At 54.1% G+C, this 27,623-nt stretch overlaps 2 protein-coding genes and 1 long non-coding RNA gene across 7 annotated transcripts; 1 reads left to right on the top strand and 2 right to left on the bottom strand.

Annotated features, from left to right (window-relative positions):
• Positions 1 to 605: 605 nt before the first annotated feature.
• On the bottom strand, positions 606 to 17,793 carry MYO1A (myosin IA). Of its 3 annotated transcripts, XM_064734738.1 has the most exons (30): positions 17,493 to 17,793; positions 17,095 to 17,191; positions 16,568 to 16,711; positions 15,866 to 15,981; positions 15,609 to 15,703; positions 14,634 to 14,738; positions 14,494 to 14,540; positions 13,561 to 13,624; positions 12,449 to 12,547; positions 12,249 to 12,352; positions 11,118 to 11,265; positions 10,362 to 10,480; positions 9,347 to 9,433; positions 9,198 to 9,263; positions 8,981 to 9,085; positions 8,669 to 8,731; positions 7,793 to 7,993; positions 6,783 to 7,009; positions 5,416 to 5,616; positions 4,382 to 4,475; positions 4,143 to 4,292; positions 3,987 to 4,055; positions 3,646 to 3,732; positions 3,347 to 3,421; positions 3,129 to 3,263; positions 2,927 to 3,033; positions 2,727 to 2,859; positions 1,726 to 1,878; positions 1,529 to 1,656; positions 606 to 1,159 (listed from the first exon to the last, which is right to left on the bottom strand). In XM_064734738.1, exons 3-30 carry the CDS (start codon positions 16,688 to 16,690, stop codon positions 1,036 to 1,038), a joined length of 3,225 nt encoding a protein of 1,074 aa, XP_064590808.1. In that variant the 5' UTR covers positions 16,691 to 16,711; positions 17,095 to 17,191; positions 17,493 to 17,793; the 3' UTR covers positions 606 to 1,035. The 3 variants fall into 3 exon arrangements, with proteins under 3 accessions (XP_064590808.1, XP_064590810.1, XP_064590809.1); XM_064734740.1 differs by lacking the exon at positions 1,726 to 1,878; XM_064734739.1 differs by lacking the exon at positions 3,129 to 3,263.
• Positions 1,256 to 4,114, top strand: LOC135459113 (uncharacterized). 2 transcript variants are annotated; one of them, XR_010442971.1, is made up of 4 exons: positions 1,256 to 1,852; positions 2,702 to 3,080; positions 3,177 to 3,251; positions 3,411 to 4,114. It is a non-coding gene; the product is annotated as an uncharacterized LOC135459113 (long non-coding RNA). The 2 variants fall into 2 exon arrangements; XR_010442970.1 differs by lacking the exon at positions 1,256 to 1,852 and having other exon boundaries at positions 2,555 to 3,080.
• A 225-nt stretch (positions 17,794 to 18,018) lies between the features above and the next one.
• Positions 18,019 to 27,321, bottom strand: NEMP1 (nuclear envelope integral membrane protein 1). Of its 2 annotated transcripts, none has more exons than XM_064734753.1 (10): positions 26,807 to 27,321; positions 26,226 to 26,347; positions 25,023 to 25,233; positions 23,693 to 23,765; positions 23,498 to 23,591; positions 23,259 to 23,373; positions 22,895 to 23,120; positions 21,165 to 21,338; positions 20,103 to 20,266; positions 18,019 to 18,721 (listed from the first exon to the last, which is right to left on the bottom strand). In XM_064734753.1, exons 1-10 carry the CDS (start codon positions 26,895 to 26,897, stop codon positions 18,714 to 18,716), a joined length of 1,278 nt encoding a protein of 425 aa, XP_064590823.1. In that variant the 5' UTR covers positions 26,898 to 27,321; the 3' UTR covers positions 18,019 to 18,713. The 2 variants fall into 2 exon arrangements, with proteins under 2 accessions (XP_064590823.1, XP_064590822.1); XM_064734752.1 differs by having other exon boundaries at positions 20,049 to 20,266; positions 26,807 to 27,320.
• Positions 27,322 to 27,623: the final 302 nt, after the last annotated feature.

The raw sequence follows: 27,623 nt of genomic DNA, 5'->3' as shown, positions 1-27,623 counted from the left end.
CCTGGGGCCTGTGAGGGTCCCATGGGTCCTGGGGGGGTTGAAGGCCTGATGGAGCTCCTGAAGAACCTGGGGGCTGCAGGGCTGATGGGGTCCCGACGGTCCTGGGGGACTGACAGGGGGTCTGCAGGTCCTGGGCCTGTGAGGGTCCCATGGGTCCTGGGGGGTTGAAGTGCTGATGGAGCCTCTGAAGGACCTGGGGGCTGCAGGGCTGATGGGGTCCTGACGGTCCTGGGGGACTGACAGGGGGTCTGCAGGTCCTGGGGGGTTGTCGTGCTGATGGAGCCTCTGAAGGACCTGGGGGCTGCAGGGCTGATGGGGTCCTGAGGGTTCTGGGGGCTGGAGGACTGGAAGGGTCCCACAGATCCTGAGAGCTGCAGGATTGGTGGGGGTCCAGAGAGTCCTGGGCACTGCAGGACTGATGGGGATCCTGATGGGGGTCCTGGGGGGTGCAGAACTGATGGAGGTCCTGCGGGTCCTGCAGCATCACTGGGGCTGTGCATTACTTCCCTCTATCCCATTCTCCATGTTCCTGGTCCCTAAATGCAGCTCCAGCACCCAGCCAGGGTGTCCTGCAGCAGGGTGGGGGGACCCTGGGCAGGGGCACAGGGACATCCAGAGCAGGCAGGAGTATGACAGGGACCTCACATGCAGCCACCCACGGCCGCCAAGAAATTGCCTCTGAGGCAGCTCGAGCCTGTGAGCCACTTGATGGGAAAAGTGGCCACAATTTGGAGCCTCTCCAATCACCACAAGCTGAGCGCTGGCTGCAATCAGGAATCAGGAAAAGTCAGGAAAGCGGGAGGCCAGGATGAGGGGCTGCATCACCAGGCTGGGCTGTGCCCCCCACAGCTTGGGCATTGTCCCCTGAGGTCCCACCCCAAAATGAGGGGACACCACCCTGGCACCGACACCTCAGCATCCTTTTAATGGGGTTGGAGCAATGCCCGGGTGCTGCCAGCACTCACAGGGGTGGGGGATGACACAAGGGGGGTGTCAGGGTGTCAGTGTGAGGGTGGGGGTCCTGTGAGGGTCCCCTCAGTACACCAGGACCTCCATCTTGTTGCTGCCCTTTTTCTTGCAGACAGGGCCGTTGGTGCTGGCCTTGGGGGACTCCACCACGGTGATGGACACGTCGCCCTTCGGGAAGCGTGTGGAGAACCTGGAAGGGGGAGGATGGAGGGGAGGAATCAGGATGGAGAGGTGGGAGGGGGACACGCCCACACCCATCCCCTCATTGCCCAATGAGCTGCCACTTCCTGCTGCAACCAATCAGGTCACTCACATGGTGCCCCACCCTTGGAGGCTCCACCCACCTCAATCCCACCCTGGGCACTGCCCTGTCCCACCCACAATAACCCCACCCACTGCAGCCCCACCCTCCAGTGCCCACACCCACATCAACCACACCCACTGAAGCCACGCCCTCGGTGTCCCCAGCCCTGTCCCACCCATTGCAGTCCTGCCCTTTAGACTCCACCCATTGTGACCACACCCACTGTAACCACGCCCACCAAAGCCCCGCCCACACCTGTCAGTGATGTGCAGGGGCAGCGCCTGCCCCGTGGTGGCCTCGAAGGTCTGGTACAGGCGGGTCACCAGCTCGATGAGGTGGTCACTGACCAGCAGGAAGTCACCTTTGGCTCCCACTGTGGACACCTGTGGGGCAAACGGGGGGTCAGCCCTGCTGGGGACCCCTGAGCCCCCAGGACCCCCCTCCCCAGATACCTCCTTGAGGTGCAGGGCCAGGAAGCCGTCAGAGAAGCGGGTGACGGAGACGCCACGGATGTCACTGAGGCTGAGCACGGTCTTGGGCTGGGCAGCCTTGGGGTCAGCCAGGACCAGGTGCTCGGTGGTGAGGAGCAGCAGGCGTGGCACTGTCTGTGGGTGGGGGTCAGCGTGGGGAGGGGGTCAGTGTGGGCAGGGGGTCAGCGTGGGCACGTGGTCAGTGTGGGCAGGGGGTCAGTGTGGGCAGGGGGGTCAGCGTGGGCACGTGGTCAGTGTGGGCAGGGGGTCAATGTGGGCAGGGGGGGTCAGCATGGGCGGGGGTCAGACTGGGCAGGAGGTCAATGTGGGCAGGGGGGTCAGTGTGGGCAGGGGGTCAATGTGGGCAGGGGGTCAGCGTGGGCAGGGGGTCAGTGTGGGCAGGGGGTCAGCGTGGGCAGGGGTTCAGCGTGGGCATGTGGTCAGAGTGGGCATGTGGTCAGAGTGGGCAGGGGGTCACCAAGAGCAGGGGCTGAACATGGGCAGGGGCTCAGCGTGGGCAGGGGTCAGTATGGGCAGATGGTCAGTGTGGTCAGGGGGTCATTGTGGGCAGGGGGTCAATGTGGGAAGGGGGTGACCAAGAGCAGGAGGTCAGCATGAGCAGGTGGTCACCAAGAACTGGGGGTCAGTGTGGGCAGGTGGTCAGCATGGGCAGGGGGTCACCACGAGCAGGGGGTCAACATGGGCAGGGGCTCAGTGTGGGCAGGTTGTCATTGTGGACAGGGGGTCACCAAGAGCAGGGGTCAGTATGAGCAGGTGGTCAGGGGGTCATTGTGGGCAGGGGGTCATTGTGGGCAGGGGGTCAGCATGGGTATTGGGTCACCAAGAGCAAGGGGTCAGCGTGGCTGGCAGGGGGTCAGCGTGGGCAGGTGGTTGTTGTGGACAGGGGGTCACCAAGAACCGGGCTCACAGTGTCCCCATGTGCCCTCCCACTGCCCAGAGCACGAACCCAAAGCAGCTCTCACCTTCCCACTGGCCCTGTTCACCTTCCTCACGCTGTCAGCCAGCACCAGCTTGTCCTTGGCCACCGCGTGCAGCTTCTGGTACTTGGGGTTCTGCTTCAGCCCCAGGTACTCCCCGCGGAACGGCTGCTGCAGGCTGGGGACGAGGCCATCAGCACCACTGCCCTGAGCCCCCCTGCACCCCCAGCCCCCTGCCCTGGCACCTTTTGGGGTAGAGGGTCTTCTTGTCCTTGAAGAGCTCGCTGGCGCAGAGCCTGGCCTGCAGCTGCGCCCGCCGCGACGCCGACAGCTGGTCACGGTACTTCTTGCACTGCCGAGGGAAGGGGATGATTTGATGCCACCAAAAACCTCTCTCAGGTGAGCTGGCACACCCAAAGCCCACCTGGAATTCTCCCCATCTCCCACCTTCCAGTGGTAGAAGATGTTCTTCAGCTCCTGGTTGGTGTTATCCAGGAACCTGTAGGGCGCCGGGGGCCAGGTCCGGTCGGTCACCGACAGCGGCGGGAGGTTCTTTGCCAGCCCCACCAGGTACTTCTGCACCTGGGGTGACAACGTGCCAGGGGTCAGGGGAGGGCAGGGGGCTGGGTTGGCAGCGGGGTCCCCTCTGCCCCAGTCCCACTCACCAGGCTCCGGTAGATGAAGTTGGCCAGGCAGGTGCTGGCGCTGGAACGGAAATATTTCCTGTAGGTCTTGCGTGCCTGTGGGGACAGCGCCAGCGGTGAGGACACCAGGACATCATCACCAGCCCCACAAAGGGTCCCACATGTCCCCCCTGTTCCCTACATCCCCCATGTCCCCCACACCCCCCATCCGTGTTTGGCCCCAGTGGAGAGGACAGAGTCTCCAGCCCGACAGGGTGGGCAGACAGACAGACGGCACGGACAGCAGGACAGAGCGGCCTGAGGGCGCGTGGCCCCGTTACCTGGTACCCTCTCCAGTGAGCAGCGATGGTGGTGGCGGCCGCGTGGCGTCGGCACTGGGACTTCAGCTCCCGGAGGAGCCGGCGAGACTGCGGGGGTGAGAGCCCAGGGAGCCCCAGGGGGAGACACCAACACAGACATGGAGAGCGAGGGAGAGGCAGGTGGAGAAGGAGGAGAGAAGGAGGAAAGACGGGGAGAGGAGATGAGGGTGAATCTGGTCCCACCGTGGGACGCACGGAGCTCCTGGTGCCAGCGTGGGGCACGCAGAGCCCCTGTGCCCACCCACCCTGCTCCCCCACACCAGGCCAGCCCCTTGGTGGCCCTGGGGCTGCCCAGCTCTCACCTTCCAGCCCCGTGCATAAGCCTGGAGGATCAGTACTGAACGCTTCATCTGCTTGTACTGGTTCTTTTGCTGCGGGGAAACATGAGGATGAGTGGGGTGGGCTTGGAGAGCCAGGAGGAGAGGGATGGGCAGGGCCAGGACCTGCCCTATGCTCACCCTGTGGCCACGGAACCAGGCAGAGATGAGGATCTGGCTCTTGCGCATCCGCTGGTACTGGGTCCGGCACCGCCAGCCCCGGAACATCTTCTGGATGAGGGTGGCGAGCTCGGCCACGCGCTCCTGGCGCCGCCGCTCCAGGTCGAAGAGCTGGGCACAACCATGGCAACCATTGAGCAGCCCCAGGACCTCCCAGGATGAGTTTAGATCCCTCTGGACTCCCCCATTCCCAAACTCACCGTGCGCGGCGAGCGGATGAAGATTTTGGTGTGACCAAACGCCAGCTCCTCGGCAGGGAACTCCAGACCTGCCAGCAGCACCTCGGTCCCCTCCCTGCATCAGGGCACAGTTGGGGTTGGTGTTTTGTGGAGATAATCAAAACTCCACAACTTTTGTGGAAGTTTTACGGAGATAATCAAAACTCCACAACTTTTGTGAAGTTTTACGGAGATAATCAAAACTCCACAACTTTTGTGGAAGTTGTATGTTCATTCCAGTGCTGGACGCATGTGGGAATCGTTCTGTTAAAATGACATGCGTACTTCTGGGGACTTCACGTCCCTTTTTATCTCCTTCTCAAATACATATGCACACAATTTCACAATAGGTTGTGAAAGGGACAAGATGGGCACCACGGTGCTGGTACCTGTGTTTTGTGGAGATAATCAAAACTCCACAACTTTTGCGAAAGTTGTAAAGCCGGTATGTTTATAACACGCATGTGGGAATCGTTCTTTTAAAATGACATGTGTACTTCTGGTGGCTTCAGGTCCCTTTTTATCCTTCTGGGAACTTCAGGTCCCTTTTTATCCCCCTCTCAGACACATACACATACAACTTCACAACAGGTTCATGCATATTCATTTTTAAGAATTTCACGTGACATTTGCTGCTAGTTCTTCTTTAGCAGAAAGAATTCTTAGGTCAGGTTGACCTGCTCTCACAGCAGTCTCTGTCTCTCTCTATCACCTTCTGCCTCCCTCCCCTCATCTCTGTCTTTCACTGAAGCAGTTTCTCTGAGCCTAGGTCAACCTCTCTGTCACCTTGTCTCCCCTTATCTCTGTCTTTCACTGAAGTAGTTTCTCTGAGCCTAGGTTTTTCCTGGCAGGCTCAATAGCTCTGTTTTCCAACCACAGACTCAACTCAAAAATGTACATTTCGCCTAAATCAAAATGAGAAAATTCCAATGTATTCAGAAAATATCACTGTCTCACTGGTCAGACCCCCGCCTTGGCAGCCCCCTGACCCTCCCAGGCGGTGCCAGCCCCCTTACCTGTCCCCACGGTCCCAACGGGGCCACGTTTGGGCGTTGAGCATCTTGTAGCGCTGCAGGAAGGGCCCGTAGAGCTGGCGGAAGGCGTAGCCCGCGCGCCGCACCCGCACGTTCTCCAGCAGCCCCAGGTAGCGCACCTGGGCCAGCACCAGCTCCGGCGTGAACACCATGGCTGACTTGGTGTCGTTGGGTTTGATGCACCTGCGGAGCACAGTTGGTGGTTTGGGGGTGCCAGAGTCATCCCCAGGGGTCTCTTTGCCATGGTCGTGTTTTCTGAAAAATCCCCTTGCCAGGGTTTCTTCTGCTGGGAAGCTGAGAAGCCTCAGAGAAAAATGAAAACTGTAATTATCTGATTTGCTTCTCCTGTGTTTTGCTGCTCTGGAATTCCTTTGCCAGGGTTTCTTCTGTTGGGAAGCTGAGAAGCCTCAGAGAAAAATGAAAACTGTAATTATCTGATTTGCTTCCCCTGCGTTTTGCTGCTCCGAAATGTGGGTTGGCGATTGTTTACCAACTGGTCATTTTTGATTGCTTTCATGTGAATTGTTTTTAATTAATGGCCAATCACCATCCAAGTGTGTTGAGACTCTGGAAGGAGTCATGAGTTTTTCATTATTATCTTGTTAAGCCTTCAGTCTGTATTCTTTCTCTATTCTTACAACTCAGTATTCTCAATGTCTGTGTCAGATTCTCTCATTTTCTTTTAAAAATTACTCAAATATGAAGATTCAAAGTCAATGCAACCCTGACACTGACAGAGATACATTGATCAGCAGACAGAACATCAACCAGTGAGGACCCACTCTAAAATCTTAATAAAAATCTCATAAATATCTTTGCCTTCACAAATAGGGTCCAGGAAATTGTTGTACTGGTTGTCTTTGACTGTAGTGAATCAAGGATGATAAATACTACTAGTAGTACAATATAGTTTTAGTATAGCATAATATAATATAGTATAATATGATATAGTATGATATGATATATGATATGATTGATATAATATAATATAATATAATATAATATAATATAATATAATATAATATAATATAATATAATATAATATAATATAATATAATATAATATAATATAATATAATATAATATAATATTCAGTGTATTCAGAAAATTTCACTGCCTCACTGGTCGGAGACCCCCCTGGCATATATATTATATATTATATATTATATATTATATATTATATATTATATATTATATATTATATATTATATATTATATATTATATATTATATATTATATATTATATTACATTAATATAAAATAATAAATTAGCCTCCTAAGAACACGGAATCAAATTCAACCACTCCTCCTCAATCTGGGAAACTCTGAAAACACCACAGGGGCTGGTACCTGATGTAGTTGGGGTTTTTGGAGTAGAGGTTCTTCATCAGCATCGCCACGGATGACTTGAACTGGAAGCCTGCAGTGGGGGGCAGCTTGAGGGAGACTTTTTGGGGGTCCCCCTCGGGGAAGAGCGAGCGCAGCAGAGCGTGCTGGGCCGCCCACATGGCCTGAGAGAGGTCACGGAAGAGGAGGTCGTTGTTCTTCTCGATGAAGCCCGTCACGTTGTAGGTCACCTGGGGAGGGCGGTGGGGTCAGCACCTGGGCAGGGAGGGGGCACCTCCAGCCTGCTCCCACATCCTCCCACATCTCCTGTGTGAGGCTGGGAAGGGGAACTGAGGCACTGGGAAGAGGAGCAAGGTGCTGGGAAGAGAATTGGGGTGCTGAGAAGAGAATTGGGGTGCTGAGAAGAGGACCGGGGTGCTGAGAAGAGAACTGGGGTGCTGAGAAGAGGACTGGGGTGCCTGGAAGAAGATTGGGCCACTGAGAAAAGGTCTGGGATGCTGGGAAGAGAACCAGGGCACTGAGAAAAGATTTGGGATTCTGGGAAGAGGATTGGAGCACTGAGAAAAGGTCTGGGATGCTGGGTAGAGGACCAGGGCCCTGGAAGGAGAACTGGGGCATTGTGAAGAGGACCAAGGTGCTGGGATGAGAATTGGGGTGCTGGGAAGAGGACTGGAGCACTGGGAAGAGGATCAGGGTTCTGGAAGAGGATCAGAGTTCTGGGAAGAGGATCAAGGTACAGGGAAGAGGATTGGGGTGCTGGGAAGAGGATCAGAGTTCTGGGAAGAGGATCAGGGTGCTTGGAGCACTGGGAAAAGGAGCGTGGAGCTGGGAAGAGGATTGGGGCACTGGGAAGAGAAGTGTGGCACTGGGAAGAGGATCAGGATTCTGGGAAAAGCATCAGGGCTCTGGGATGATGACTGGAGCACTGGGAAGAGGATCAGGGCTCTGGGAAGAGGATCAGGGCTCTGGGAAGAGGAGCGTGGCACCAGGAAGAGGATCAGGCACAGCCAGACCTTGCCGGCGTAGTGGTGGATGCGGAAGCAGCGCGGCGGCAGGCTGGCGTCGGTGACACGCCGGGCGTTCTGCGTCTCCTTGCTCTCGTAGTGCTTGTGTGTGGCCAGGAGCTGGTTGAGTTTGGTGAGGAACGTGTCCTCATTGACCACGCCGGGCCTCAGGCACTCCTCATCCAGCATGGCCAGGATCCCCGTGGTGTTCTGTGCGATGGGTGGTGTCACCATGATGGATGGTGTCACCATGATGGATGGTGTCACCACAAACCAGCCCAAATTAATCCCAGTTTGGGCTGTGGAGGGGAACTGGATCCCCAAGATCCCAGCACTGGGTGGGCAACTCAGGTTCTCAATCAAGGTGTCACCACAAACCAGCCCAAATTAATCCCAGTTTGGGCTGTGGTGGGAACTGGAACCCCAAAATTCCAGCACTGGGTGGGCAACTCAGGTTCTCAATCAAGGTGTCACCCCAAACCAGCCCAAATTAATCCCAGTTTGAGGGATTAATTAAATTTTAATTAAATGTAATTAAATTTAATTATTTTAATTAAACCAGCCCCAGTGGATCCCAGTTTGGGCTGTGGAGGGGAGCTGGAACCCCAAGATCCCAGCACTGAGTGGACAACTCACATTTTCAATCAAGAATCCCAGTTTGGGCTGTGGTGGGAGCTGGAACCCCAAGATCCCAGCACTGGGTGGGCAACTCATGTTCTCAATCAAGGTGTCACCCCAAACCAGCCCAAATTAATCCCAGTTTGGGGGATTAATTTAAATTTAATTAAGTTTAATTATTTCAATTAAACCAGCCCCAGTGGATCCCAGTTTGGGCTGTGGGAGGAGCTGGAACCCCAAGATCCCAGCACCGAGTGGACAACTCACGTTCTCAATCAAGTTGCAGATGATGCTGTTGTCAAAAAACTCCACTGGGGTCCACTGGATGCCCTGAGAGGAGATGTGGGTCAGACACAGGAATAACCAGACCCTGCCCCACGGACACCACAGCTGGTGTGGGGCAGGAACCGGACGTCCGGCCACGGGATTGAGGATCCCAAATCCCTTCCTGCCATTGAATGTGCTCTCAGCAGGGAGCAGGGAGAGGCAGGGAAGTGCAGCAGAGCCGTCTCCAGCACTTCCCCATCCCAGGGAGGCTGAATCTCCTCGGGGCCGTGCTCTGGGAAGGGCTGGAGGTACCTCTCGCACGTATTCCTCCTGCTCCTCCTTCAGCGTCATCAGGATGAAGATCTGCTGCAGCTTCTCGTTGCAGTAGTTGATGATGAACTGCTCAAAGCCGTTGTCCTGAGAGAGAAGGATCCTTTATGGCAGCTGCTTTCCGAGCTCCCATTCCTGCCCTGTGTCTCAAACGCTGTTCCCAACCTCCTGAATGGGGTTTGGTGGGTCCTTCACTCACCTGGAAGATCTCAAAGCCGTAAATGTCCAGGACGCCCATCACCTTCCTCTGCTTGTCCGACTTCACCTGGGGACACAACGAGGTTTTGAGCCCTGTTTGGGGTGAGGGTCCAAGCTCCTTCTGGGGCTCCAGGATCCTCTGGATCTCACCTGGATGCTGGCATTGATCCTCTTCACCAGCCAGTCAAAGAGGCGGCTGTAGATGTTCTTGGCCAGCGCGTCCCGGCCGTAGTAACCCTGGGGAGAGGGGAGAGGGGCTGGTCCTGGCTCATGGTGGGCTGCCAGGCATCAGCCTGTTCTAAATGAATCATCCAATTTAATAATTAAGGGCATCTATTAAATTGTCAAAGTATACATTTGGAAAAAGCCACGCGCAATCTCGACTCTGAGCCGGGCGATCAGGGTCTGAAAATGTAGAATTTTGGGGATTTAGAATGGGGGTTCAAGAGGCAAGATGGAGGAATCTGGGCATGTCCTGTCCTCCTTCTCCTTCTCCTTCTTCTTGGTCTCCATCTTCTGCTGTGACGGTGGCACTTTTGGATCGGTTTAGAATAGAGAGAAACTAACATAGGTGATAGGTATTGGAAAATTATTGTAAATAAAGTACAGGTAGTTTTTAGTATAAAAAACTAACACCACCCCAAGGGCTGGAAACAATCACCAGCTTTGTGTGAGGAGTTACAAGCCACAAGAGTTTGAGTAGAATGACAGTGAATTAATCACGGGGTGAAAATGTAGAATTTTGGGGATTTAGAATGGGGGTTCAGGAGGCAAGATGGAGGAATCTGGGCTTCTCCTTCTTCTCCTTGGCCTCCATCTTCTGCTGTGATGGTGGCACTTTTAGATTGGTTTAGAGTAGAAGCTCAGTGTCTAACATAGGTGATAGGTATTGGGAAGTAATTGTAAATATTGTACATGTAGTTGTTAGTATAAAAAGGTGGGCAGAGTGCCTCTCACTGTCTTGCTAAGCAAACCTCAGCTGGACAAAAGAAAGAATTTTATAAATAAGATACAATAAACAACTTTGAGACCAAGAACTGAAGAGTTCTGACTCCTTCAAGCACCGGGCTGGGAAAAGAGACTCTCTAACGTATTTTGGGGTAACCCTGACCAGCTAAAGCCCTGAGATATCACAAGCCCCACAAGTGGGGGTGCTCCTGCTCACCTGGGGGACAGTGAGGGTGGTGAGCACCGTCTCATCCCGCGCCTTCACCGTGCGCGAGCACAACGCCCTCTCCAGCGTGCCGGGCTCCAGCCCGATCAGCTCGCAGATCTCATGCAGCTCTGTGTGAGGAGACAGCGTTTCCCAGAGCTGAGGTGTAGTAAACCCCTCAGGTTTAGCCAGGGCCCCTTGGAGAATAGAATGCTGACACAGCGGCAAAGAAGTTTCCTGTCTCCAGGGACATCCGCCTTGTACCTTATCCCTATAGCCATGTAAGGCAATACTGTGTTAAACCCTACCATTGGTCACTTATGGTCACTCTAACACCTTTGCCATTGGTCAGGATTGGATCCAGGCCAAGGGTATAAAAGTAGCACACTGTACCCCTCCTAACTCGGAAGAAGAAGAGCTGAGACCCTTCACGGACCCCTACAATAAAGCCATACTCGTGGAACAGCCAGCGTCTTCTGCTTCTCCTCTCTCTACCGTCTGCTGGAGCCTTAGGCCAAGGGAAAAGCTACCTAGCAAGCAAAGCTGAAATCACAAGAGCTGCCTAATCACTAAGAGCTGAATATCTCCCTGCTTGCTAGGGGCTGTCCCGCGGCCTTGGTCTGAGAGCGAGCTGGCTTCTGGCACCCAGTCCCCTTGGGGACTGAGCTCTGGAGCTGTAACAGCTTGCATAAGATACGACCAAGCAAGGCTCATTTACTGAGGGGCTCTCCCCACCCCAATATTCCCATCCTTATCCCTCTTCCCTACCCTGGGGCTCGCTGATGCTGCAGGCCTCCATCCCGCTGGCCTGGAAGCTGCTGCTCAGCTGGACGTTGCCCAGTTTGAGCACCACGGCCGTCACCTGCAGCAGCTCTGTCACCTCCGTGGGCGAGAAGCCGATGATCCTCATGGCATCCTGGGGATGGACACAAAGATCAGGGGATGGGCTGGTGTCCTAGGGTGATAGGATGCTTGTATCCCCATGCCTCTGTTCTGTTTATGCTGGATTTTATGTTCTGTGCCTTCACTCTTCAGAGTGAATGTTTTGGTTTTGGTTTTGTTATCAGCCTGCTCCCCCACAACTGGTGGGACACAGACAGATGTCCTAGGGTGATGTTAGGGTGCTTGTATCCCCATTCCTGTGTTCTGTTTATGCTGGATTTTATGTTTTGTGCCTTCAGGACTGGCTCTGAAGGGTGAATGTTTTGGTTTTGTTATCAGCCTGCTCCCCCACGGACAGGTGTCCTAGGGTAATGTTATGATGCTTGTATCCCCATTCCTGTGTTCTGTTTATGCTGGATTTTATGTTCTGTGCCTTCACTCTTCAGAGTGAATGTTTTGATTTGGTTTTGGTTTTGTTATCAGCCTGCTCCCCCACTCGTGGACCTCAGAGATGGGGCAGTACATAGTGCTGCTTTTGCTTTTTGCTTTGCTCTTGCTTTTTGCTTCTGCTCATTCGTTAGTTTAGCTAAGCAGTCCAAATTTTCCCTGGACTGTTTCCCTTTCCCTTTTTTGGACCTACTCAAACCTGCTCTGGGCGGGGACCTGGGAAACACCGAGAGTTTGCACCTTGTGGCTGCAGCAGCTGCCCCAGCACAGGATGGACTGATAACAGAGTGACCACCCCCAAGAGAGACTTTCTGAATTTGTCATTTTTTTCAGAGTAGTGTCATCCAATATTGTTCATTTGGTGTGCTGGGGGGTTCTTTGCCTGTTAAATAAAGAGGTTCTTTCCACCTCTCTCCAAGGAAACTTCCCCAAACCGATTGGGCAGAGGGGCTGTGTGTGTTTGCTTTCTGGAGGGGCCCCTTTTGAAGGTTTTCTCCCAAATTTGCCCTAAACCAGCACAGATGGGCTCCAGGATTGTTTTTGGGGGAGGTTCTGCCTTCCCGTGGGTACCTGCATAGCGTGGAAGTTGGCTGCATCATCCATGCCAGGCAGGCTGGAGCCCTCGCGGTCCAGGTACCCGTAGTGCCCACAGTCCTGGCGCAGCTTCAGCTGCTCTGGTGGAGGGAGGGGAGAGGAGGTGGAAGTTCAGCCCTGCTCCTCCCCAGCCCCTGTTCCACCTCCAAATCCCCCCATTGTGGGTCTGGACCTACGGAGCAGCTGTGGTGAAGCCCCAGCCAGGAGCTGGTAGAAGATGTGGAAGTTCCTCTCGCCCTTCACGTGCCGGACGATGCGGGATTTCTCCAGCAGGTCTGCAGGGAGGGGTCAGGGTGGGTTAAATCATGTTGTGATTTATTATATAAATAATTTATTATATAAATAATGTAGTTATTATAATTTATAATATTATAATTTATTATATAAATAATGAAGTCAAAATATAAATAACTATAAATAAAATAAATATTATATAAATAATTATATAAATACATTACTTATTATAAATACATATTTATTATTATATAAATAGTGTATTCAAAATATGAATAATTATAAATAATATATACACTATAAATATATTACTTATTATTTACTATAACTATATATTTATTATTATAGAAATAATGTATTCCAAATGTAAATAATCATAAATAAAATATATATTATCTAAATAATTATATAAATACATCACTTATTACTTATTATAAATATATATTTATTATTATATAAATAGTGTATTCAAAATATGAATAATTATAAATAATATATAATATAAATAATTATATAAATATATTACTTATTATTTACTATAACTATATATTTATTATTATATAAATAATGTATTCCAACTATAGATAATCATAAAATAAATATTATATAAATAATTATATAAATACATTACTTATAACTTATCATAAATATAAATGTATTATTATATAAATAATGCATTTAGATAATACATTATTTATATAATAATATAACCAATTATATAAACAATTTAACCATTATATTATATAAATAATGTATTCCAAAATGTAAATAATTATAACTCCAATTATAAATAATGTGTTCCACAAATTGTCTGAATTTTGCAAAGCTTCATACAGCCCTTTTTGCAAGGCTACCTTTTGAAATTTGATTTTAGTTCTACTCCTCTCTCAACAACATCTGTCTTATTCTATGGGATGCCTAAATCAGTATTTTTTATCTCAAGGTTTGTACAGAGATGACAGAACTTTCTGTCAGGTGTGGAGAATTTTCTACAAATTGATTTCCCAATCACTGGGGTTGAGTGGAACCCCTTGGATGGTTGGTGGGTACTCACAGTTGCTGATGACCCCTCCCAGGGGCTCCCCTTTGAAGTCGAACTCGATGTCCATGTACTTGCCCTGGGGGAAGGGGCTGGGTCAGGGAGGGGGGTCCTGGTGGGACTGGAAGCTCCACTACCCACATCCCCACATCCCTACATCCCCACATCCCCATCCCCACATCCCCACACCCCCTCATCCCACCCCCACATTCCCATCCCACATCCCCACACCCCCTCATCCCCACATCTCCATCCCCACATCCCCACATCCCTACATCCCCACATCCCCATCCCCACATCCCCACACCCCCTCATCCCCATATCCCCACACATCCCCACACCCCCTCATCCCCACATCCCCATCCCCTCATCTCCACATCCCTACATCCCCCTATCCCCACACCCCCTCATCCCACATCCCCATCCCCTCATCCCCACATTCCCATCCCCTCATCTCCACATCCCTACATCCCCTCATCCCCATCCCCACACCCCACATCCCCACATCCCCATATCCCCTCATTCCCATCCCCATATCCCCCATCCTCACATCCCCATATCCCCATCTCTAGCCCACATTCTCCACACCCCCATCCTCATATCCCTCATATCCCCCCATCCCCACATCCCCATCCCCACAGGCCCATCCCCACATCCCCCACATCTCCACATCCCCATCCCCACATTCCCATCCCCACATCTCCACATCCCTACATCCCCATATCCCCACATCCCCTCATTCCCATCCCCATATCCCCCATCCTCACATCCCCATCTCTATCCCCACATTCTCCACACCCCCATCCCCATATCCCTCATATCCCCACATCTCCACATCCCCACATGTCCCCATCCCCACATCCCCATTCCCATCCCCTCTGTTCTCCCAGCCCCACCAGAACCCACACAGCCCCAGCAGGGTCCAATCCCCCTCCCCAGCTCACTCACAAATCGGGAGGAGTTGTCATTCCGGACAGTTTTGGCATTCCCAAAGGCTGCAGGAGAGGAGGAAGGTTACGAGGTGCTCCAGAGGGACACCCCCAAGCCCTGGGATGCCCGAGGAGGAGCTCAGGATGTGCTGCACTCACCCTCCAGCACAGGGTTGGACTGCAGCAGCTGCTCCTTCACCTTGTTCACCTCCTCCCCTTTGCTGCTCACGGCCGCCACGTAGGACATCACCAGCTTGCTGGCCTCTGCCAGAGAGGGGTGGGGTGTGACAGTGGTCACAGGGGTTTGCAGGTGAGGGAAGAGATGAAAATGTTGGCTCCATGTTCAGAAGGCTTGATTTATTATTTTATGACATATATATATATGTTACATGAAAACTATACTAAAAAGAATAGAAGGAAAAGGTTCATCTCAGAAGGCTTAGCTAAGCTGAGAACAGAAAGGAATGAAAATAAAGGTCTGTGGCTCGGACAGAGAGAGAGAAGCAGCTCTGCTGTGACTGGTCACTAATTCCAAACATCCACACGAGACCAATCACAGATCCACCTGTTGCATCCCACAGCAGCAGATAATCAATGTTTACATTTTGTTCCTGAGGCCTCTCAGCTTCTCAGGAGGAGAAATTCTAAGGAAAGGATTTTTCATCAAATATATCCATGACAGGGGGTCACCCTGAGCCCCGTCCCCTTCATCCCCACGTGGGGATGTGTGGAATTTTTCATCACTTGGGGTCACCAAATGTGGTGGTGTTTGGAGGGGTCTGAACAGCAGCAGATAATCATTGACTGTGATTGGCCATTAATTAGAAACAACCACATGAGACCAATCACAGATCCACCTGTTGCATCCCACAGCAGCAGATAATCAATGTTTACATTTTGCTTCTGAGGCCTCTCAGCTTCTCAGAAGGAAAAATCCTAAGAAAGGATCCCCCCATCCCCATATCCCCCATATCTCCATCCCCATTCCCTCTGTGCTCTAGCCCCCACATCCCCCATCCTAAGAAAGGATTTTCATAAAAAGATGTCTGCGACTGTGGGGGATATTGGGGTGGGGTGGTGGGTGCTGCTGTGCCCCTCACAGTGCCCTGAGCCCCCCGGCACCCCCGGCTGTACCTGTCTTGCCAGCGCCGCTCTCGCCGGTGATGAGGATGCACTGATCCCTGTCCCGGTCCCGCAGAGAGCGATAGGCATCGTCAGCGATGGCATAGCTGCGGGCAAGAGGGGTTGGAAGGGGTTGGAACCACCTGGAAACGCCCCCGTTGTGGCTGTGGTGTTGCCCCAAGCGGATTGTTTTGGGATTGCCCCGGAGTGATGCCCTTGGCACAATCCAGGGGGCTGAGGGCACCGCCAGCCGGCCCGGGCTCGCTCACATGTGGGGTTTCACGGCGAAGAAGCTGCAGTTGCGATATTCCTCCACCTTCTCCGGGGTGTAGATGGGCAGGGACTGGTACGGGTTCACCGAGATCACCACATTCCCAATGTAGGTCTGTGGGACAGCAGGGATCAGGGGCTGGGAGATCCTTGTCTTCATCCCAGACCCTGCAGCCATGCCAATCCCCACCTCAGACCCCATATCCCAATCCCCATCCCAGATTCTGCAGCTTTCCCAATCCCCATCCAATACCCCATATGTCATTCCCCATTCCAATCCCCATCCCATACCCCATATCTCGCTCCCCATCTCACACCCTGCAGCCCTCCCAATCTCCATCCCATATTCCACACCCCATATCCCATATCCCATATCCCCTTCCCCATGCCAGACCCTGCAGCCCTGCCAATCCCTATCCCATATCCCATCCTAGACCCTGTAGCCCTGCCTATCCCATATCCCATTCCCCATCCCAATCCTCATCACAGACCCCATATCCCATTCCCAATCCCATATCCCAATCTCCATCCCAGACCCTGCAGCCCTGCCAATCCCCATCCCATTCCCCACATCCCACATCCCATCCCATACCCCATATGTCATATCCCATATCCCATCCCACACCCCACACCCCATTCCCCATATCCCACATCCCACTCCCACCCCAGCAGCCCCTGTCCCCCCCGGTCCCGCTGCCCACGTAGATGTCGCGCCGCCGGAATCGCTCCTGCAGCGTCTGGACCAGCGACTCCTCTGTCAGCGGGTCCAGCAGCACCAGATCCGCCACAGCCTCGGCGTCCAGCATCGAGGAGGAGCCTTCCATAGCCGGGCAGCTCCGGGGCAGCTGGGACACAGCACGGGAGATGAGGGTCTGCACCCACAGACACGCAGCCCCTTCCCCAAAACACCCCCCCAGCTCCTCAGCTGCTCTCCCCAGCCCTGGGGATGGGGGACAAGGCAGCCACACACCCACAAAAAGCATGGGGGGCACCTTGTTGGGGTGTCCCGGTGCCCAGGAGCCCGTGGTGGGGCTGGGGGCAGCCGGATGCTGGGGGGAAGCGGGACCCGGGCAGGAAATGCGGCCACCTGGATCCTATTCTTGGGGCAGGATTATTAATTCAGCCTCCACTTCCTCCCTCCTTCCTGGCAGGGGGAAGCCGGGGTGGGGAGAGGAGCCCAAGCCCCCCAAGAGGGGAACCCCAGGAGCTGCTTCTCCCCATCTCTCACCTGTCTGTGACAGCGCAGTCACGTTCCTGGGGTGACCTTCACCCCCAGTTTACAGCTGGGGAGCAGGGCTGTAAACCCAGCCCTGCTTATCAATGCCCTGGGGAAAGTTCACAAATGAGGAGAAGGTGGGGAAAGATGAGGCAAAAAAAGGTGATGGGAGGTGATCCCAATACCCTCTAGAGATGGCAAAACCCTCCAGGATGAGACCCCAAGGTTAGCAGGGTGGGAGCCAAAGAGCCCCCCCAAGCTCCAGGGCAGCGCTGGGCTCACCCCGAGGGTCCCAAAGCCACCAGGTCCCCACTCCCCATGGGAGGGGGGTTATGGGGTCAGGGTACCCCCATCCCGCTGAGGATTGGGGGGTCTGGGGGCTTCATCTGCTGCCTGGGTCCCCAACTCACCTCCCGGTCACAGAGCAGGAGCTGCTGGAGCGGCTTCAGCTGGGGCTGCCCCGGAACCGGCGGGGCTCAGCCCAGCCCAGCGCCCGGTGCTGGCCCCGGTCCGGCCCACGGAGGGGAGGGGGAGACCGCAGGGCCCTCCCCCAGAGCTCCCAGGTGGGGAAACTGAGGCACGAAGTGGGGATCAGCCTCAGGAGTGCTGCCGGCAGTCCCGGCTCCACCTTCCCTACTCGGCAGCTGAGAGCAGGAACAAGAAGGGAAAATCCTGGAGCCGAGCAAACAAAGGGAGCTTCCTCTGCTGGGCTGAGGGAAACAGGGGCAAGGTACAGGGCAGGAGAAGCAGGAGCAGCTGGGGCTGGAGAACCGGGAATGCTCAGGGCTGCTCCAAGGAGAACACCTGGCCCCAAGGAGGACACCTGGTCCCCACCACGGAATGTGTCACCCAGTGGTTGTTGTGTCCCCACACACCATGCCCAGCAGAATGACCTCCCACAGGTCACAGCAGGACAAATAAATGAGGCTCAGGACCTAAAAAATACATCTTTATTAAAAATATAATCAGTCATCCACCACGCTGAAGCAGGGGGGATGAAGTAACAGAGTTTGCTCACACCTGAACAGGGAGGAAAGCACAGCAAGGGCTGGGGAGCACACCTGGGACAGGGACAGACCTGAGACAGGGACAGAGCTGGGACAGGGACAAACTGATGGCACAAGCTCCAGGTGAGGTAGAAGCTGGAGCTGTGAGCAGGTGAGGGCAGCATTATTGCTTAGGAAGTTGCATAGACTGGGGTGTCCCCTCCAGCTTTGGGCTTAGAGCTCCCCAGAGCTCTGGAACATCAGTGGGGTCACCCCAAGTCCCTGCCCACACCCATTTGGGAGAGGAGTAACAGAAGGGCAGTGAGGCAGGGAGGAAGCACATCCACACTCATCCTCAGCTCTGGCATGGAGAGAGGGGGCTGAGCACAGCTTCTACCCCAACACCACATCCAGGGGCACCAGCAGACCCTGAGGCTCCACAGCTCCATGGAGGAGTTTTTGGTTTCCACACGGGATTGAAGCCAAGGCAGAGAGGTGTGGCCCGACCAGCTGGAGCCCTCTGACACCTCTGAACCAGGAGGAGGAGGAGGAGGAGCAGGACACTCCTCACCACGGCTCCAGGCAGGTGCTGAGCACGCAGGTACCAACAGGACAGGTCCAAAGTTCCTCTCGTGTGTGTCACCCTCAGGTACCTGCAGAGATGGAGGGGAAGGTCCATCCCCACCCCAGAGGGGGAAAAGGGGCTCCTGCCTGCAGCTGTGGCACTGGGGGATGGAGCCAGATGAGCACCCAGGTTTGGGAGGGGGTCCCTGCCCTGGGGGCTCACAAACATCCAATGCCAAAGCTGGGCTGGGTCCAGGTGGCATCTTGGTGACTTCCCAGCCTGGGGTGGGGGATTCCTGTGTGTCCCACCCTGTTCCCACCACCCAGAGCTGTGCTGAGAGCAGCGTTCACACCTCAGGCAGGAGCTGCAGGGAGGTCAGACCCCTCTTGTCCCTGTCAGAGGGGGGCGAGATCCCCACAAGGACCATCCCCATGGGATACATCCCCAAAAGAACCATTCCCATGGGGTCAAACCCCACAGGGTCCATCCCCATAAGGACCAACCCCACAAGGACCATCCTCATGGGGCACATCCCCAAAAGGACCATCCCAGTAAGAACCATTCCCATGGGGTCAAACCCCACAAGGACAATCTCCACCAGGACCATCCCAACAGGGTCCATCCCCAAAAGGACCATCCCAGCAAGGACCATCCCCATGGGGTCAAACCCCACAGGGTCCATCCCCATAAGGACCATCCCCATGGGATACATCCCCAAAAGGACCATCCCAGCAAGGACCATTCCCATGGGGTCAAACCCCACAAGGACAATCCCCACCAGGACCATCCCAACAGGGTCCAACTCCACAAAGACCAACCCCACAAGGACCATCCCCCTGAAGACCAACACCACCAAGACCATTCTCACAGGGTCCAACCCCACAAGGACCATCCCAAGGACCATTCCCACAGGGTCCAACCCCACAAGGTCCATCCCCCTGAGGACCATTCTCACAGGGTCCAACCCCACAAGGACCATCCCAAGGACCATCCCCATGGGGTCCATCCCCACAAGGACCATTCTCACAGGGTCCAACCCCACAAGGACCATCCCCATGGGGTCAAACCCCACAAGGACCATTCTCACAGGGTCCAACCCCACAAGGACCATCCCCATGGGGTCAAACCCCACAAGGACCATCCTCACAGGGTCCAACCCCACAAGGACCATCCCAAGGACCATCCCCACCAGGTCCAACCCCATAAGGACCATCCCAAGGACCATCCCCACCAGGTCCAACCCCGTAAGGACCATCCCCACCAGGTCCAACCCCACAAGGACCATCCCAAGGACCATTCCCACAGGGTCCATCCCCACAAGGACCATCCCGACCAGGTCCAACCCCACAAGGACCATCCCCACCACGCCTGGAGCAGCCCAAGTTCTGCTCCTCGGCCAGCTCAGTGCAGCTGACCTCACTGGACATCCACATGGTTGAGGAACAGGGAACCACTCTTGTGATTCCCACCAGAGGAGTCACTGATGTTTTCCTCCTCTTCATCCTCCTCATCATCATCATCCTCCTCAAAGAGCTCCTCGTCAATGGAGAGACTCTCCAGGCCAAACTCCCTCTCGTGGGCCGACACCTCGTTGGGGGTGACGTGGGAAGCACCACCCACAAAGTCAGCAAACCTGGGAGAAACCATGGAGCAGCACGTTGGGCAGGTGTGTCCAGTGCCTCTGGAGAGGCCCTGACACAGGCAGGTGAAGCATTTTGCTGCTGGGACCTGGAGTTATCCATTATTTCTTGTTTTCCACCCCTGGTGTTATCCATCCTTTCCCCCTTTCCTGGTTTTATCCATCCTTTCCCCCTTTTCCACCCTCTGGTGTTATCCATCCTTTCCATCCCCTGGTGTTATTTATCCATCATTTCCACCCCAGTGGTATCCATCCTTTCCCTCCTTTCCTGGTGTCATCCATCCTTTCCATCCCTGGTGTTATCCATCCTTTCCCCCTTTGGTGTTATCCATCCTTTCCACCCTTTCCTGGTGTTATCCATCCTTTCCACTCTTGGTGTTATCCATCCTTTACCCTTTTCCACCCCTGGTGTTATCTATCCTTTCCCCCTTTCCTGGTGTTATCCATCTTTTCTATCCCTGGTGTTATCCATCCTTTCCCCCTTTGGTGTTATCCATCCTTTCCACCCTTTCCTGGTGTTATCCATCCTTTCCACCCTTGGTGTTATCCATCTTTTCCCCTTTTCCACCCCTGATGTTATTTATCCATCCTTTCCACCCTTTCCTGGTGTTACCCATCCTTTCCCCCCTTTCCACCCCCTGGTTGATTTTATCCATCCTTTCCCCCTTTTCCACCCTGTGGTGTTATCCATCCTCTCCCCCTTTCCTGGTGTTATCCATCCTGGTATCATCCATCCTTTCCCCCTTTTCCTGGTATCATCCATCCTTTCCCCCTTTTCTGGTGTTACCCATCCTTTCCCTCCCAAAACCACAGATCTGTGTCCCTAAGGACAGAGGTGACAGCCCAGAGGGACACAGGGTGGCCACCCCAAGCTCACTCTCAGGGGTGTCACCTTTTAGGGGACTGGATGCGGGACACCGTGGTCCAGGCAGAGAATTCGGGGCTCTTGCAGAAGCTCCTCAGCTCTGCCAGGGCCTTTCGGGTCTCCACCTCGCCCTGGAGCTGAAATTCCTCCTCCGTCAGCAGCCGAGGGGGGGTCGGGCCCAGCTTGGAGCTCTGCACCCTCCTGCCAGGGGGGAAACAGCAGTTAATGCCTGCCTGGGTGGGGTGGGAGCAGCTCCTGGGGCAGGACACCAGGGCAGGACCCTGGGACAGGAAACCTGAGGCAGAAACTCTCAGGACAGAACCCCTGGAGCAGGAATCCTAGGGCAGGAAATCTCAGGACAGAATTCCTGGGACAGAAACTCCCAGGACAGAACCTCTGGGGCAGGAACTCTCAGGTCAAAACCTTTGGGGTAGGAACTCTCAGGTCAGAACCCCTGAGTCAGAAACTCCCAGGTCAGAACCCCTGGGACAGGAAACCTGAGGCAGAAATTCTCAGGACAGAACCCCCGGAGCACGACCACCCTCCAGGGCAGGACCCCTGGGACAGGAACTCTCAGGTCAAAACCTCTGGGGTAGGAACTCTCAGGTCAAAACCCTTGGGACAGGAATTCTCAGGACAGAACCTCTGGGGCAGGACCCCAGGACAGAATCCCTGGGACAGGAACTCTCAAGTCAGAACCCCTGGGACAGGAATTCTCAGGTCAAAACCCTTGGGATAGGAATTTTCAGGACAGAACATCTGGGACAGAAACTCTCAGGACAGAACCCCTGAAACAGGAACCCTGGGGCAGGAACTCTCAGGTCAAAACCCTTGGGACAGGAATTCTCAAGTCAGAACCCCTGGGGCAGGACCACCCTCCAGGGCAGGATTCCTGGAGCAGGAACTCTAAGGCAAGACCAGCAGCTGAGGCAGGATCACCTCCCAGGGCAAGAAACCCTGGGTTGAGCCAGCTCCTGGTGCACAAATCTCTGGGGCAGAACCAGCTCCTGGAACATGAATCCCTGGGGCAGAACCAGCTCCTAGGACAGAACCAGCTCCTGGGGCAGGAACCCTGGGGCAGAACCAGGTCCTGAGGCTGGACCAGCTTCTGGAACACAAATTCCTGGGGCATCCCAAGCTCCCAGCTCCTGGTACACAAATCTCTGGGGCAGAACCAGCTCCTGGGGCAGGAACCCTGGGACAGACAGCTCCTGAAGCTGGACCAGCTCCAGGAACATGAATCCCTGGGGGAGAACCAGTTCCCAGGACAGGACCAGCTCCTAGGGCAGGAACACTGGGGCAGAACCAGCTCCTGGAGCAGAACCAACTCCTGAGGCTGGACCAGCTTCAGGAACACGAATTCCTGGGGCATCCCAAGCTCCCAGCTCCTGGTACACAAATCTCTGGGGCAAAACCAGCTCCTGGGGCAGGAATTCCTGGGACAGAACCAGCTTCTGGAACATGAATCCCTGGGGCAGAACCAACTCCCAGGACAGAACCAGCTCCTGGGGCAGGAACCCTGGGGCAGAACCAGGTCTTGGAATGTGAATCCCTGGGGCTGAACCAAGTCCTGAGGCTGGACCAGCTTCTGGAACATGAATTCCTGGGGCATCCCAAGCTCCCAGCTCCTGGTACACAAATCTCTGGGGCAAAACCAGCTTCTGGAACATGAATCCCTGGGGCAGAACCAGCTCCTGAGGCTACACCACCTTCAGGAACACAAATCCCTGGGGCATCCCAAGCTCCCAGCTCCTCACCTGTAGGCAGCAAACGCCCACTGCAAGGGGTAATCCAGGTTCTTGGTGCAGAAAGCCACCAGCACAAGGCCCAGGGCGATGGGGTGGATCTGGATGCCTGAGTAGATGAGCAGCAGCCCCAGGAGCTGCAGGGCCCAGGACAGGAGGTTGATGCTGCGCTCGTTCTCCAAGGGGCCGTACCTGTAGCACACGGCGAAGCTCAGGAGGCCCACAGAGAGCAGGTAACCTGTGGGGGAGCACAGGGATGGGGCTCTGTGAGGATGAGGAGGAAGCTGACACCACCAGCAGGGACACAGAGGCTCAGCTTTGCTCCATGGTTCCACCAGGAGATGTTCACCAGGTGAATCTCAGAGCTCCCACCTACCCAACAGGTACTGCCAGTAGGACTTGCAGATCTCCTGCAGGTTCTTGAAGATCAGCTGAAGCAGGTACAGGGAAAAGGACCAACCTCCAACCAGCAGGAAGTACACAGGGCTTTTCTGAAGGGAGCACAGGCAGGTTGTGGATACCTCCCTCAGGTGCTCTGTACCAAACCCAGTCCATCCCAGTACAGGTATGGAAAGGGTTACGAGGTCTCTGAGCCCCTCAAAACGTGACACCTACCTTGGGCATGACTTTGGACATCATGTAGACAAGGACAAGCAGAGAGGCCAACAAACCAACACTGATCCCAGCTGAGTAGTAAAAGATTTGGCTCCTGCAATGATCACACAGGGAATCAATCTCAGCAGGTGTTTTATGGATCTCTGTGCACAAACACCCCCAAGCAGGAGCCACCAGGGAAAGGAGAGATCTCACCTGCTCAGAGTGTCCCCACAAAAAAACAACAGCAGGCCCAGGAAGAAAACAAGGAGCAGCTTAGGATCAAAACCTGGAAAAAAATGAATGAAAAATATTAATCCCAGTGAAGAGGGGCACGGTGGGAAGCTCCCACCTACCACAGGGTGACAGGACAGGGATGGGACCTCCAAGAGCCCTAAATTCCTTCTGCACACCAAAATCCCTTCCTGAGGAAGGAACAGGTCTGTGGGTCATCAACTGTTTGCAATTAACCTTGGTTGATTTAGGAGCATTGGAATTAAAGTGTTAAGGATGTTGCTCTTTGCTTGTAGCTAAGCCTTAAAGAGTTCTGCAATAAAAACCTTTTGAAATATAAATTTAGAATATTGATTGTATCCTTAAAACTATATATATATATATTTATATTTATATTTATTTTATATATAAACTGTATATATTTATGGAAAATATATTTATTTATTTTATATATACATATTTGGAATATATATAAAGGAAACATACTTATCTCACACCTTAACAAAACAGAGAAAAACAGCTTGAGAAAGGAAGATGAACATCAACTCAGGGATTTATAGTTTTGACCAAGGGAAGCTGGACATCACTGTTATGAGATTTAGAGTCTCTGCAATTAAAAGTTGGACCCACATCTGGGGAGCTGGACTTTGATGGGATTTGTCTTTCTTCTTTTGGAAACTGGACCCCCACCACCTGGGATACTCCTTTTGGGATACATCTTGAGAAAGACTAAATCAAAATAATGTACAGAATTGTGAAATAAAACTTGGGAATAGAAACTGCTGAGAAAGCTGATGAGTACCCCTATAAATACCTGTGAGCCTCAACTATGGGTGTGCAGTTGGAGGGAAAACTTCTCCCACTGTACCCAGCACTATATTGATCATCATTTATTAATTAATAAATTGATTGCTGCTTGAATATTGGCCTAATCAAGCTTCTCATTTATAACAAACTGGACTTCACCAGATGGGATTTGTCTTTCTTCTTTCGGAAACCAGACCACCACCACCTGGGATACTCCTTTTGGGATACATCCTGAGAAAAACTAAATCACAATAGTGTGTAGAACTGTGAAATAAAAATTGGCATAGAAACTGCTGAAGAGTAAAAATTGGGATAGAAACTGCTGAGAAAGCTGATGAGTACCCCTATAAATATTTGTGAGCCTTAACTATGGGAGTGCAGTTGGAGGGAAAACTTCTCCCACTGTACCCAGCACTATACTGATCATCATTTATTAATTAATAAATTGATTGCTGCTTGAATATTGGCCCAATCAAGCTTCTCATTTCTAACAGAGGGGACGTACGTCGCAAGAGGATGACTTTGTAGCTGGTGCCAGGCTCCAGCAGCTCGACCTTCAGGCAGGTTTTGTTGCTGTAGAGGTCCACATCGATGCTGGTGTCGTTGAGTTTGCCCCTCAGGAAGGAGAAGACCACGTTCCACAGGCTGAACTTCTCCAGCTCCTCCTCGCTGTCCACCTGGGTGACGCGGAGCATGCGGTCGCTGGTGACGCGGATCTGGGGGAGAGAGAGGGGAATGGGGGTGGTGAGACTGGAGAAATGAGGGTGGGTTCCTGCCCCAGGGGCTGGTTCTGGCCCTGGGAGCTTAGCCTGTCCCAGGGATTCATGTTCCTGAAGGTTGTTCAGCCTCAAGGGGTGGTTCTGTCCCAGAGTTCCTGCCCCAGGAGCTGGTTCTGCCCTGGGAATTTGTGTGCCAGGAGTTGATCCAGCCTCAGGAGCTGGTTTTGCTCCAGGAATTAATGTTCCTGAATCTAGTTCTGTCCTGGCAGCTTGGTCTGTCCCAGGGATTCATGTTCCTGAAGCTGGTTCTCCCCCAGGAGCTGGTTCTGCCCTGGGAACTTGGTCTATTCTAGGAATTCCTGTCTCAGGAGCTGGTTCTGTCCAGGGTTCCTGTCCTGGGAACTGGTTCTGCCCCAGAGATTTCTGTACCAGGAGCTGGTCCAGCCTCAGGAAGTGGTCCTGCCCCTGGGTTCCTGCTCCAGGAGCTGTTTTTGTCCTGGGAGCTTGGTCTGACACAAGGATTCCTATCTTAGAAGTTGGTTCTGCCCCAGAGATTTATGCTCAGAGGCGACCTCATCACTCTCTATAGCTCCTGAAAGGTGCCTGTGCTCAGCTGGGGTTGGGCTCTTTCTGCAGGAACTGACAGAACCAGAGGACACATCTCAAGCTGTGCAAAGGGAAACTCAGGTTGGATATCAGGAAAAAGTTTTTCATGGAAAGAGTGATAAATTCTGGAATGTTCTGCACAGGGAGGTGGTGGAGTCACCATCCCTGGGTGCGTTTAACAAAGCCTGGATGTGGCACTGGGTGCCAGGGTGGAGTTGAGGTGTTGGGGCTGGGTTGGACTCAATGATTTTCAAGTTCTCTTCCAACCCAGTGATTCTGTGGATGGATGGATGGATGGATGGATGGATGGATGGATGGATGGATGGATGGATGGGCTGGAGCAAGGAGGACCTGCTGCCTCCTCCTCCTCCTGCTGCTGTCACCTGTGTCCTGGTCCAGACATCGTTCCATCGCGGGGGGCGGGTGTTGGTGTAGCAGAAGCGCTGGGATTCCTGGTACTGGAAGTTGTGCCCGTCCTGGAGTGGGATCACGGCATCCTTGGGGCCTGGGGAGCACACACGGCGGGGTTCAGACCACAGCGAGGGGTTCAGACCCTGCCTCACCCACCCAACCCTTCCCCTTCCCGGGCATGCTCCCATTTCCCACATCCCCCACGGTTTTTCTGCTGTTTTCTTTAGAATTCACCCTCCGGTTCTTTTCCTGGATAATCCCATCTGGCTCGACTCCAAGCCCCAAAATTCGACCTCAGCGACCCAAACCCGACGGTGCCTCCGGTCCCTGAGGTGAGGCAGCTCCCGAACGGCACCGAATGCCCGATAGTACCGGGGGATCGGCACAGCGGGACGGAAAATCCCGGTCCCACCGGGCCGCACCGACCCCCTCAACCTGGAGACGCTCAGAGGGTTCCCTGAGGGCACCGGGCCGCTCCCTTTGTCCCGCCATGCTGCCCCGGGAGCTGCCGCCGCCCCGCTCCCCACCATGACCCCACCCGGTCCCCGCTCACCTGCGGCTCCCAGGGGCAGCAAGGGCAGGAACAGCAGCAGCAGCACGGGCAGTACCGGGAGCCGCCGCCGCCGTCCCGGAGCCGGTTTCATCCCTCCCGCCGCGGCTGCGCCGGCCGCTTCCGCTTCCGCCACCGTGCCGGGCCGGCGGAAGAGGAGCGGCCACAGCCAATAGGAAGGGGGCTCGCCGGGCTTTGTTGTTGATTGACAGCTGATTAAACCTATCAAAATTCAGCTCTGATCTCGCTCCCGCCCCTCGGCTCTTACCGAGTTGATTGACAGTATGTTTAACTTATCAGCAGTGCGCGTGCAGGAAGCAGCAATGTTCCCGCCCTCGGTTACCACGGTGACCAACATGCCCGCCATTCACTCAACAGACACACCCCTCCTTAGTAACGGCTCTGACAGACACGCCCCTCAACCAATCAGAACTCCGGTACCCTAGGCCACGCCTCCATTCTATTTTACATCCCGCGTGATTGACAACCGCCTCCGCCTATCAGAGCGCGGCCTGGCGTTGTTTGTGTGAATGGGTCACGCGTGGGGGGCGCGCAGGTCCCGCCCCTCCCTCCCCTCCCCACCCCCGGCAGCCGAACCCGCGGTCCCGAGTCCCGCCGGTCCCACCGACCCCACCGGTACCGGGTCCCACCGGGATCGGGTCCCACTGACCCCACCGGCTCCGCGACCCCACGGCTCGCACGGGGCTCTGCCAGCGCGGGCGTGGCACGGTGGTCACCGGTGACCCGCATCCCACGGACCGGCCCGGGGGCTCCGGTTCGCCGCTCTGCCCGCACCGTCCGTGCCCCCTAGCCCCGGGCA

The sequence above is a fragment of the Zonotrichia leucophrys genome, chromosome 29 (assembly GCF_028769735.1).
Source record: "Zonotrichia leucophrys gambelii isolate GWCS_2022_RI chromosome 29, RI_Zleu_2.0, whole genome shotgun sequence".
NCBI classification, from domain to species: domain Eukaryota; kingdom Metazoa; phylum Chordata; class Aves; order Passeriformes; family Passerellidae; genus Zonotrichia; species Zonotrichia leucophrys.
Note: the sequence above shows the minus strand (reverse complement) of the source record. Positions and strands in the feature narration are given on the sequence as shown.

Coding starts and splice junctions, on each gene's coding strand:
- MYO1A (XM_064734738.1), bottom strand. CDS start 16,690: ATGGAAGGCTCCTCCTCGATGCTGGACGCCGAGGCTGTGGCGGATCTG. Junction 15,704..15,865: donor TTCGCCGTGAAACCCCACAT/GTGAGCGAGCCC, acceptor TCTTGCCCGCAG/CTATGCCATCGCTGACGATG. Junction 3,422..3,645: donor CTCACTGGAGAGGGTACCAG/GTAACGGGGCCA, acceptor CTGTCCCCACAG/GCACGCAAGACCTACAGGAA.
- NEMP1 (XM_064734752.1), bottom strand. CDS start 26,897: ATGAAACCGGCTCCGGGACGGCGGCGGCGGCTCCCGGTACTGCCCGTG. Junction 25,234..26,225: donor ATGTCTGGACCAGGACACAG/GTGACAGCAGCA, acceptor TCTCTCCCCCAG/ATCCGCGTCACCAGCGACCG. Junction 23,374..23,497: donor TGTCCAAAGTCATGCCCAAG/GTAGGTGTCACG, acceptor TGCTCCCTTCAG/AAAAGCCCTGTGTACTTCCT.